This window comes from Rattus rattus, chromosome 14 (assembly GCF_011064425.1).
Source record: "Rattus rattus isolate New Zealand chromosome 14, Rrattus_CSIRO_v1, whole genome shotgun sequence".
NCBI classification, from domain to species: domain Eukaryota; kingdom Metazoa; phylum Chordata; class Mammalia; order Rodentia; family Muridae; genus Rattus; species Rattus rattus.
In genome coordinates, this window is record NC_046167.1 from 8,842,579 (window position 1) to 8,855,048 (window position 12,470).

General features: G+C 41.0%; 1 protein-coding gene across 11 annotated transcripts in view; it reads right to left on the minus strand.

Annotated features, from left to right (window-relative positions):
* Positions 1-12,470, minus strand: part of Cacnb2 (calcium voltage-gated channel auxiliary subunit beta 2) — a 341,467-nt gene that overhangs the window by 84,731 nt on the left and 244,266 nt on the right. For all 11 annotated transcript variants that reach the window (XM_032884175.1, XM_032884174.1, XM_032884171.1 and 8 more), the window contains one exon: positions 11,896-12,015. In XM_032884175.1, coding sequence (XP_032740066.1) covers positions 11,896-12,015 — 120 coding nt within the window. The remainder of the gene's footprint in view (positions 1-11,895; positions 12,016-12,470) is intronic.

Genomic DNA, 12,470 nt, shown 5'->3' on the forward strand with positions numbered 1-12,470 from the left:
TCCATTGTCTTTTCTAAAAACAGAGTTTAGGTTTTTTTTAAGCCATAAATATTTTGTTTCAAATCATGACAGTCATTTCCTAACCTTTCTTTATAATACTTCTCTTAATAGTCGGTGGTGAAACAGACTTTCATGTTTGATGCTATAATTGCAAACTCTTTCATTTTTTTCTTTAGAAAGAGATAATGATGAGATCTTTTAAAAATCACTTCATTATAATTTCAATCTCCTCTCCTTACATACCCCAACTTTTCCCCCTCGTTCTCTCCAGAGCCTAATCTTAGGTGGTTGGTTGTATTTCCATCTCTCTACAGAACCCACGGCACTGTGGTTTCATGCACTTCGCTGTCCTATCTCCAGCGAACCAAGAATAGACTGTGCATATGCTCTGATCTCCTTCCGTAGCAACTCACTACACGAGAAATTTTAGCACAAGATGTTTGTTTAGAATGTGAAGGTGGAGGCTGGAGGGAGGCCTCAGAGGGTGAAGGCACCCGCTTCCAAGCCTGACAACATGCCTTTGATTTCTAAGACTCACGCGATGCAGAGAGAGAGAGAGAGATAGGTAGATAGAGAGATGAGAGAGAGAGAGAGAGAGAGAGAAAGAGAGAGAGAGAGAGAGAGAGAGAGAGAGAGAGAGAGCACTCAAATTGTCTTGTGACCTCCACATATGCACTAAGGCACATACTCATGTACAAGTACACTTGTCACTCACATGTGTACACACACCCTTAGTTTTTACAGAATGAGGATTTCACTTCAAGTCAGTCAAATATGTATGTTAGTCAAATTGTTAAATGCAAGGAACGTATAGTTAAGTATCCTACCTGTGAACTCCATTTGTCCGACCTACGCTCAACAGAAAATGGCATACATACTGGTTTGATATTAAAAATGATTTTGACAGTTCTGTTTTGTTTTCATGTTTACAGTTAGAAGAACAAAGTGTTTACTAAGAAGGACTAGGATGACTGGTTAGGTAGAAGAACTTAGGCACAGAAGCTGAGCTTTTACAATAATTTTGCCAGTTAGGAACTCAATGACCTTGGGTGACATTGTTCAATATCACACCTTTTTCATTTACAGAACAGGATCACTCTAGATTCCCATTTTCTCCTATGGAGGTGTTACATGGACCAAGGCAGGTTAGTGTTCAATGGGAAGTTAGACACAGAGACTCCAAATAAACAAACTGATTGTTACCTGTTGGTGGTTCAACAGGTAACATGTTTGCTGCACAGATATTAACATGTGATTTCCAGGTCCTCTACCCCAGGTAAAAAACTGGCAATACCTGTATTCCAACTCTAGTGAGGCAGAAACAGGATTCTATGAGCTCCCTAGTCAATCTATTTGTGTCAGTTATCACCAGGTACCATTGAGAGACAGTTTTAAAAAAATCTCAAACAAATAAACAAAAACAAAGGTGGACAGTGTTCTAATGATGGATATTAAGATTGACTTCTGCCCTCTGCAAGCATAGTGTGCTTATGTACTTACACATACAAACGCCAACTGCTACAGAAGCATGCGTGCGCACACACACATTTGGAGAGTAAAAAATAATACTTCAATTGAAGTCGAACTCAAGGTTAAGTGAGACTTAACATTAAATAAGAATGGAAGCCCATGTTCTGTGTTATCTCCTCAGGTAGCAATCCTCTTGCTCACCTTATAGAAGCACATGGCTAACCAGCAAAGCCTGTGTCCCCACCAAAAAGGTCACATGACAGAAGGGGCCATGTCTAACCCATAACCCTTTGAACCTTCTCCAGCACAGTAGTAGTGAGGTCTACCTTCTCAACACCCTTAAAGCGTAAGTCCTGTAACAAGGCTATCATCCTCACACTCTCCACTTTGCTTAGAACAGTGACACACATCAACAGAATCACAAGTAGATTATGACCTCTTGAAAGAAGAAGCCACATGTAAGCTGGACTTCCCCTTAGTTCTTCTCAGCACAATGCCACCCATCCAGTGTTGCTTAATAAAGTCTACCCTACCACAGTTCCAGTACTTCTGATTCAGCTGTGGTGGGACAAAACTCAAGAAAACTAAGAGGAGACTCCACCCAGCCCTACATAAGGGTCTTTGTGTTGATCCCTGTTCATATCAGAAGGGGACAGGCAAGGAAATGACAGTGTATTTATAGCTCTGTTTAAAATATAGCAAAGATGTTTGGCTACAGCTCTTTAAGAGAATGAAAGAAAAAGGCTTGAGCTACAAATTTTATAATCCTCTTTCCCCTATCCATTTATGGTTTTGAAATGGCCAGAAGTCTCTTTATTATGTTAATCGTCCTTATAAGGCTTCTTAACCAGGAATCCAGGGTTTTTTGGGGTTTTTTTGCTTTGCTTGCATACATGTGTGGTATATGTGTATTTGCATGTATGTGTTTAAGTGTCTAAGGGCCCACATATAGGGAGTATACACATATGTATATGTATGTGTAAAGGCCTTAGGCTGACATGAACTTTTCACTGACTTTTTACCTTATTCATTGGGGTAGGGTCTCTTAATTAAACCCAGCGCTCACTGATATAGGTAGACTACCTAACCAGATTTTCCTGGATTCCCCCATCTCCATCTTCACAATGCTGGAACTGTAGGCAGACTGCCATGCCCTTCTTGCACTTACTAGAGTTCTTGGGATCCAAACTGTGGTCCCTCCTGTACCACAGATACTTTACCCACTGAGCCATCTATCTCCCCAGCCATTTTTAAATGTAGGAAAACTACAGTCAGTCCTCTTGAACTCCTGTTAATGAAGGTCACCCATGCACTATAAGACACTCTAATTAGATAGAGCATCAGGCTCTTTTTAAAACATGGAACTCCTACTGTAACAACAATAATGCAATAGCAGAATGCCAAACAAATATAATCCTAAAGATACAGCAAGCAGAATTTGAGTTTATTCCCAAATTGTGCAGATCCATTCAGAAAAGCATCCCAGAAAAGAGCATGGACATTAGATTGCATTTGGTATCAGGGGAAGCAATCAGTTCTGTTTGATAAAGTACAAGGCACATATTTAGAGGGAACTCGGTCATAGTTCTTTTCTTTTTTCTTTTTTTGAGCTGGGGACCAAACCCAGGGCCTTGTGTTTGCGAGGCAAGCGCTCTACCACTGAGCTAAATCCCCAACCCCCGAATCCGTGGCATTTTACAAATGGGAAAAATGACCTAACCATGTCTAAGTTATTTTATTGCTGTGAAGAGGCACCATGACTAAGACATCTTAAAGGAAGCACTTGACTATGGGGAGGGGGTCTTGCTTATATTTTCAGAGGGTGAGTCCAGATCATCGTGTCAGGAAGCATGGTAGCAGGCACGCTGGCAGGGCTCTGAATCAGTAACTGAGAGTTAGATCTATAAGCATGCGATAGAGGGAGAGACTGGGCCTAGGGTAAGTTTATAAAACCTCAAAGCTCACCACCCTTCGCAATGACACACTTTATAGAAGAAGACCACATCTCCTTAAAGAAAAGCCACACCTCCCTGAAGACCATGCCTCCTTGAAGACCACACCTCCTTGAAGACCACGCCTCCTTGAAGACCACGCCTCCTTGAAGACCACACCTCCTTGAAGACCACACCTCCTTGAAGAAGTCCATATCTTCTAATCTCTCTTAAACAGTCCACTAGTTGGGAATCAAACATTCAAATTTATAAGTCTATAAGGGGCATTATCATTCACACCACCACACCATATAACCTATCAACAGATAAAGCCAATGATCAGTGGTAGAAATGGAATTCAAATTCAGGTCTCTCTGAGTTGAGCTTCAACAGAGATCCAAAGTACCTAAAATAATTCCTGTTTATTCCTTTACAGGAAAAACAGTTGCTAACTCTTTGATCCCTGAACAAAGGCTTCAGCCTCGGGAAGATTGAGATGTCAATGATGTAATGAGAAAATGTGGAGATGAATGAGTTTGAAGGAAAAGGTGGGTAGCTTCACGCTGAGGAGTGGCAGAACTGAAAGACCCCAAGGAGATCTGAGATATCCACAAGTGGGCAGAGAAGTCAGAAGCAAAAGTTGAGACTCAGTAATAGTTGAAGCCTTGAGGAGGACAAGGCATCCTCTGATGAAAACGTATTGGAGGACAAGCTAGATCCAAAGGAAATGTGCACAGAAATTCCAATCTAAACCTGAGCAGGAAGAGAGTTTCTGGATAACTACTAGGTAGAACCCACAGGCCATACACGTCAGGCATCCCTTGCTTCTGCTGAAGGTCTTGATGCTCAATAGATGCCCCTGGTGGCTCTTTAGCAGAAACCAGGAAGGAACACTGAAGACAAAGATGCCAAAAGAGCTAAGACTTGAGCTGAGTATTTGATAGGATAGACCTCTATACTTTAGTTAAGGAAAATAAAAATTGATGTAGAATAAGAGGGCTCAGGGAATCACTTAGTGGTTTAGAGAGCTTTCTGCCAAAGCAAGAGGAACAGAGTTCAAATCCTTATCACCCTTGAAAAACCTGGGCAAGGTCACAGGTGCTTACGACCCCAGCATTGGGGAAACAAAGATATTAGATCTCTAGGTGTCATTAGCCAGCTAGGAAAGCAGAAGCCGTGAGATTCTAGTTCAGTGAGAGACTGTGTTTCAAAACTAGAGTGGAAAGAGACAGAGAACTATAGATGTCTTTCCATGGCCTCTGAAAGTGCATTCCTTAGCATACATGCCTATGCATTCACATATATAGAATACCACATACACACAGACATATACATATACAAAGAATATCGGAAGAGAAATATGCTGGCTAGTTAATGGCATAGGCAGCTGACTTAGGTATTTTTCTATTGTAGTCAGCATCCATAACACAATAGATTTGCCAGATAGGTTTTGGGAACTTGACACACACCTAAAGACATAGCTGGGAAGAGAGAATCTCAATAGAAAAATGGCCTCCATCAGATCGTGGGGCATTGTCTTGATTCATTAATCAAGATTGAGGATATGGGAGGGCTCAATTTATTGGGGGTGGTGCTATATCTGGTTTGCTGGTCCACTGGTCAGCTGGTCCTGAGCTGTGTTAGAAAACAGGCTGAGCAAGCCATAAAGAGAAAGCCATTAATCCACACTCCTTCATGGCCTTTGTTTCAGTTTCAACTTCCAGGTTCTTGCCTTGGCCCACCTCAGTGATGGACCTCAACTTGCAAGGCCAAATAAACCTTCTTCTCAAGTTGCTTTTGGTTACTATCTCTATCACATCAATAGAAACATAACGAGAATACCAGAGAAGTAAAAAAAAAAAAATGCAGTGACAGGCTAAGAAGTCACAGAAAGCTTAACTGAAGGTCAATAAATAATGGTGACAGAAATATCACCAGAGACCATCATCAAGAAATCATGTTCAAGCAGTTAAAAGTCAAGGGGTGATAGAATTAAAGAAATTGAGGATAAAGTTTGGGCGACAAGGTTGATAGTATGCAGGAAAAAGAAAGAAAAAAAAATAGGATTGAAAAGGTGACAGAACTGTTGATTCTAAAAGGTAGAGGCATTTCTTCTTCCAAAGGGAGGAAGAAAGGAAAGGAGACAGGGCAGCTGTCGGCATAGATCCATGTGCTAGGCAGCTCCTTGTCTACACTGATCTGAGATCATTCCTGTGACTTGCTTCAGCCAACACAGCACTAGCAAGTGTGACGCAAGAGGAGAATGCTGAATACCCTGGAGCTTCTTTCTTATTTTGTTAAGCTTGGGGGGGATGCCGCTCATGGCCATGCATACATTAGGGGTGATGGTTAGTACCAAATATCAACTTGGCAGTATCTTGAATTACCCATGAGACAAACCTTTGGAGACACTAACTAGACTAGGTTAGCAGCTGGGCATGCCCGTGAAGGCTTTCCTTGATTAGCTTAACTGAAATGGGCCCCGTCTCACCAGAATATAGGCAGCACCTTCCTTCTGTAGGGGGCCTACGTACTATAAGGAGGTCTGGGGAAAAAGCTTTTACATTTGTGGATGGCCTTTGTGGCCTTTGGGCAAACTCATCTATCCTGATGCTGCCATCTTCTGCTGACCTGCTCTACAGTCTCTTAGTGCCAGACAGAGATGGACGCAGCATCCAGTCTTGTGAACTCAAGAAGTTATCAATTCCTAACATCTCCAGTGTGATAACAGCCACTGTTGGGCTGGGCTAACGAGATCATGCCATGTAAACCAATTTAAAAAAAAAAAAAACCCTCCCTAATATATGGCCACTCTATCGGCTTCCTCTACTAAGCAGTCACTACCAACGAGTCAAAAACCCAGATTCCTTTTAATGCAGCTCTGAGAATACCATATGAAGGTGCCAATTCAGTCTGTTAGAAGACCAAGACATAAACAAGTGACAGAAGGTGTCAACTAACAGCAGAAGTGAGTAGAGTAATAATAGTGTTGGGATACGTGATTATACTTACCCAGCATGACACAGGTCCAGAGACATCTCTGCATTTATTACCATGAAGAGAACAGGCAATGTAAGCTAATGTATCTTTGAACAATAAGCAAATCTATGCCGATGGAAATATGCCAATACGTAGAAACATTTCTAGTCAGCTTTCTAGATCTTAGAAATGACACATTTCAAGAAGGATTGAAATTTCCCCAATAAGTAAAAGTTTAAGCTGATGGGTTAGAAAATAAGTTTTTAAAAAAAAGTTAGAACAAAGTAATAGAGAGAAAACTACTTCAGAAGAATTCTCTTCCACAAACATCTGACACCTGAGAACCAGAAGACGATAATCAAAGAAAAGCTAAGGTGGTTTTTTTTCTAGAACTGAAGCGACTGGCCCTCTTCAATGTTTGTATAAGAAGCCAAGCACAATAAACAAAAAGATTCACACCAAGGCACATCACACAAAGCTGTCAAAACACCAAAGGAAACAAAATTCCTAGAGCACAGGAGAACTGAACGTACCCACATCATAGCCACAGAATACCACTGTGCTCGGACAGCTCTGGAAAGTAAACCACAAGCCAACGCCTTCACCGATCCAAAGGCAAATGGTTTTCATTATTGAACATTCTATCCAGACAAACCAGTAATTAAATGTGAGGGGATAACAAAGACACTTCCAGTTGGCAAGATCTTAAAAAAAAATGAACCTTTTACTGGAAGCCTCTGTGTCTTCCAGCTGCCTTTATAAACTGTGCACCCCCAGGAGCTAGGCGGCATCCTCATTGCTTCATGCTCCACTTGCTTTCTCCTTCAGACGTGAAGCTTCACTTGTCCATCCTGAAAGGCCTAGTTTTAAGAGACTACTTTTTCCAAGAAAGAGTATTTGTCCCAGCCATTAGAGTACAACGTTTTCCTTTCCTGCATACCAGACCTTTCTACCTGTATGACATCTCTCCTCAAAACAGAAGCTTTCAGTAGGCAAAAAGCCTTGTCCATTTGTCCTTCGTGGCTCTGGTCTTAAGGTCTTTCCTACATACCAACAGCACCAAGTACAACCTTTTTAATAGACAGGCATATTGAAAAGAGCAATCAAAACAGATTTTCAGCCTTCTCTGAGACTATCTGATTATTATATCTGTGTTCTCCAATCCTTTCTGCATCCAGACTTCCCAACATAGTCTACCTACAGGGCAGATGACATCATCTTGACAAGTGTGAAGGGTGAAAAAGAACATTATTCTTTCAATAAAAAAGTGTGCTTCAACAATTTCAGTTCTAGGCATACACACAAACTGGATATATGTCCTAGTTTGCTCTTTGTGGCTCTGATCAAACACCAAGATCAAACGCAACTCTGGGAGGAAAAAGAATTTACTTGGCTTATAGGTAAAAATAAAGGTAGTACTTTGATGCAGAGACCACAAAGGAATGCAGTCTTCCTCTTTGCTTGCAGGTTTGCAGTAAGCAGCCTTCCTCTATAGCACAGGACCACCTGCCTAGGGATTTACATCAATCAGCAATCCCAAAAGAAAATTCCCTATAGGCACCCACAGGCCAATCTGAGGGAGGCCATTGAAGTTACTTCTTCCCAGGTATATCAAGTTGACAACAAGACAAACTAAGACAACACACAACGAATTAAAATATTTCTCACCCATGAAAACACTTCTACATAAATGTTCACAGCAGGATTATTCACAGTGCTGAAAAGCATCAATAATCCAAATGCCTCCTAATTGCATTTGTTGAATGCGAAATACAGATGTAAAGGTGTATTCTCTGAAATCCAAAAATGTAGTAATGATAGATGCCATTGCATGAACAATAAAAACATTATGTAAGAGAATGCAGACAGTCACAATATGCATCAATCAGAATAGATACCCAGAGAGAAAGTTTGTTGATGGCTTTCCAGGGTAGTGGAGTTGCAAGGAATGATGAATAACTTAATGTAATTGGTATTTCTTATAAAGCCAATAAAAATGCCCTAAAACCGATTATAGTTAGGATAATACAACTCTAAACATACTTAAAATCTATTTAGTCGTTTACCTATCTTATTCTTTGGAGAAAGAGTCTCTAAAATGTGCAAACAAGGTTTGATCTGTTATCCTCCCAAATGCTAGTTGCAGGCATGAACTCTTAATTCACATGTCTCTTAATTTGTGCATTAAATACCAATTCTAAGCTTATTTCTTATACTTCTTGAGATCAAAAAGTGATAAATCAGGCTCCTTGCCATCACAGTTGATGTGATGCTTACTCTAGTCAGCTTGACAAAAATCTAGAATGACTGGGAGATGGGCCTCTGGGTTTAACTGTGGGGTTTGTCTGAATTACAGTAATTATTTATAGTGGGTAAATCCGCCCATGGTGGGTGCCACCATTCCCTGGCTGGGCTCTTAGGCTACCTAAAATATAGAAAGAGAACTGGACATTAGCATATGATCATCACTTTTTCTTCTGGATAGGGGTGTGATGTGACCAGATGCTTCAAACTTCTGTTCCTTGGTTTCCCTAGCCTGAGACTACACCATTGGCTTCTAAGCCCTTTCTCCCTTAAGTTGCTTTTGTCAGCCTATGTTATATGAGCAACAGAAAAAGTAACAACCCATAGTAGAGGAACAAAGAGAAGGCAAGAGAGCAAAGAGGCCAAACTCTGATAAGAAACCCACCCCTAATATAGGAAACTTACTTAGAAGCAACATTTATATTCTCAAGGGTAGAGTCTTAATAACTTAAACACCACCCACGAGACCTGTCGTGTGGATTTCCACGTGGACTTTGGGAACAAATATATACCATTGCACCAAGTTAGTCCCAGTGTTAGCCTCCAATCACAGAACCAGAAATCACCTCAGTACCTAACCACAAGATCATCCTTTTTACAGTTTCACAAGAATTCATCCGTCTCTGATTCATTCAAGAAATACTTACTTGGTCTATAGTATATGCCAAGGTAACTTTAAATGGGAGATTAGATTTCAATATGTAACTTCATAAAGAAGGAATTCCTGTGAGAACTAATCAAATTCTTATTACATGTTTTTTAAAGCAATCTCAACCGTATGAACTTTAGCAAGACAGTGTACACACAGGATGCCAGAACTGGACAGACTGAACTCATCGGGGACCCAGAAACATCAAGATAAAAAACAGTCATCCATTGACGCTAACTTGCCTCAAAAACAAACCTGCCCTCTGCCCACGTAAAGCATCCTATTCCAGAGAGGTCAAAACAAAGTGTTTGGAGAATTCTGGATCCTACTGGCTATATCACTGCTCAGTTACATGACCTTTCATTGGTCATTTAACTTTAGAAGGCAGTGTTTCTAGTCTCACTATTTGTCAATTCCTTTGTTTTACGTAGGTATGATTAAAGCAGTTAGTGGACAACATAGTTCCTCTTTATCCAGGACCAGGCTCCAAGAGCAGAGGGGAACTCTAGCCCATGCATCACACATATGAATTAATGACGTCTGTTGGCCAAGTAAAAACACCAATTCGTAGCATCATTCTATTTGAGGGATTATTATAAAATAAGGAGGTAGTCATCTAATCCTGCTCTTGCATCCCCTCTTCAAGGAGATGAGAATTAAAAGACAGGATCCTCCCAGCCACGAGCTGAAATAAATGCTTAAATCTCAGTGCGGCCATCTTTCATCAGAACAAATTCAAATAGTCACCCCCGATTTAGCCACTGGAACAATCCAGTCCCAAGGTATTGACCCACTTTGACAGACAAGTAGATATAAATAAACTATTCTGATTAAACATAGGAATAAGTTTTTATCCATTACTTTGCCTTTGCTTCAAATTGTCTTTCTTGTCCTTTTATACTTAATGTTGTTTCATCATTGAGTCTCTTTGGCAAGTAAGACAAGGAAAATGAATCGGACTTGATTTAGAAGCTGCACTAGGGTAAACGACTTAGACTTTTCTGTAGCTAAGTCGATGAGTCCCTGACTTAACAAGGCACAACAGCCACAGACAAAAATACCCCAGACAGATAATTAAAGATTTTGACGGCCAGATCTATAACATATTGAGTTGTAGAAAAAAAGGGGCTGACCATGGAAAAGAGTTTAAATTTAGTGAGTATAAATTAGCCACAAGCAGAACAATCTTATTTTTGAAATAAACGCTGCTATTTTTTTCCTTGACTTCTCTTTAAGCTCAGGTACAAAAGATGGAACGTGGAATTGGGTTCTGAACTACAAAACCTATCTATGACGGCGTACCCTTGTGGCTCATTAATGCCACCAAGCATCCATTATTTGTAGTTATTTAACTCCGGCTTCATGGTGTCTTCCAGTGGCTAATTTGTGGCAGGGAACAGGTAAGCTAATGGCAACTGGGTTACACTTTGCCTTTCAGTTTTCACTGCCAGAAAAGAGAGCGCTCTCCACCCGTGCTCTTAAGGTCTGTCTAGCAATTAAGGCTGAGAGACCAGGAGACCGGTTTCCTGCCAGCTGTTAATGCCGCAGCGCTGTTTTTGAGAACTCAAGGTCTCCCAGCAGTAGCTTGGTAACCACTACAGCAGCTGTTCTGGAGGCCATGAATATTATACAAGGTCTGTCCATGCATTCAAACCAAGCCACCATTCCCATAGCAACACACATAGATTTTACTCCTCCTAGAGATGAGGCATCAGGCAGAAACCTTGTGATAATGCCCTGATTTTTCCTACCAAGGTCAATGCCCTACTTACTCTTTTTAATAGTAGTAATCTTTTTTTTTTTTTTAAGTGAAATGTGTTCACTCAGAAGTTACAAACCAAGACACCTTCAACGTGGACAACAATCTATGGTTTTAAATGAACTGTTATTCAAATGTCTGCAGAAGATAATACAATTCCAATCATAACAATAACGAGCTCTGTCACTGTTTCATAGCCTGAGTGAAATCCAGTCTGGGATCAATTCCTTGCAGACTTCAGAAGGGGTTTGCATTTGCTCCTCCATGAGCACACAGTCCATCATAGAACAAAGAGGAAAACTTTCCTGGGTGGGGGGGGGGTGGAGGTGGGGGAGGTCAGTTTAATCAATGAAATCCTTTGTTGCTTTCACTTGCAAGAGTAGCATAAATAAACATTTAGGGAAAGCATTGTAAACCACCTCTGAGATAAACTTTATGAGAAGAGTTGCTTTAGACTGAGGAAAATAAACATTAGCCTCAACACTGTTTTGTAAACAGAGGTGGTTCTCTGGCAAGATGAAGTAAAATATTATGGTATTACATGCAGTTTTTTCTCTTTGTGTATTTGGAGATCCTTTAGTTTGCGTTTAAATTAACCTCCCATCACAGAAAGGAGTTGCTTAGATTAGAAAACAACATTAAAGATTATTATTAATATCACATTTCCCCTAATAATGCCTGTGTTAAGCCAGCTGATGGATTTCTCCAGCGGATCAGGCATGAGATTCAGAGGATACAGCCACAGGCAGGACCCTCAGGGGCACCATACGGTTCCTCCCTCTCCCACAAGATGTGTTTTTTACCTTTGCTTTTTCCAACTGGGCCTGGGCCTGCCGCTCAGCTTCTCTACGGACTGCCTCCCGGTCCTCTTCCAAAGACACATCTGAATCGGATGGGCGGCTGGTGTAGGAGTCTGCCGAACCCTGCAGAGGAGAACGTAGGTTATAAAATAGATCGAATGTGTGCTGGGTGCACAGGAAAAGCCTCACTGATGTGGTAGTTTGCTTCCTGGGATACAATGTAAATTCCTGAAAAGAGGAGAAAATAGTCTGTTTGCAACAACCCACCTAGGAAAAAACACCCTTTGCCCTGCACATTTTTTTCACTAAGGTGTGGACCCAAACACCATTCATTCCCCAAGTTCATTTACCACAAAGTATCCTTTCTTGAAGCCTCTATCAGTTTTTTTTCAGTCATTAAACCAAGTCGGCGGTGCAGTACAGAGCTGAAGGGCATTGATACATTTCAAGGATAACTCCCAACACCAGCCTGAGGGCTGGAGCAAGTGTTTACACCCAGAGAGACCAACACATCAAAGGGAGTCTGATGAGTTACAAACTTGAACCCCCTGTAATCTTGCTGCCATGATACAACTCCC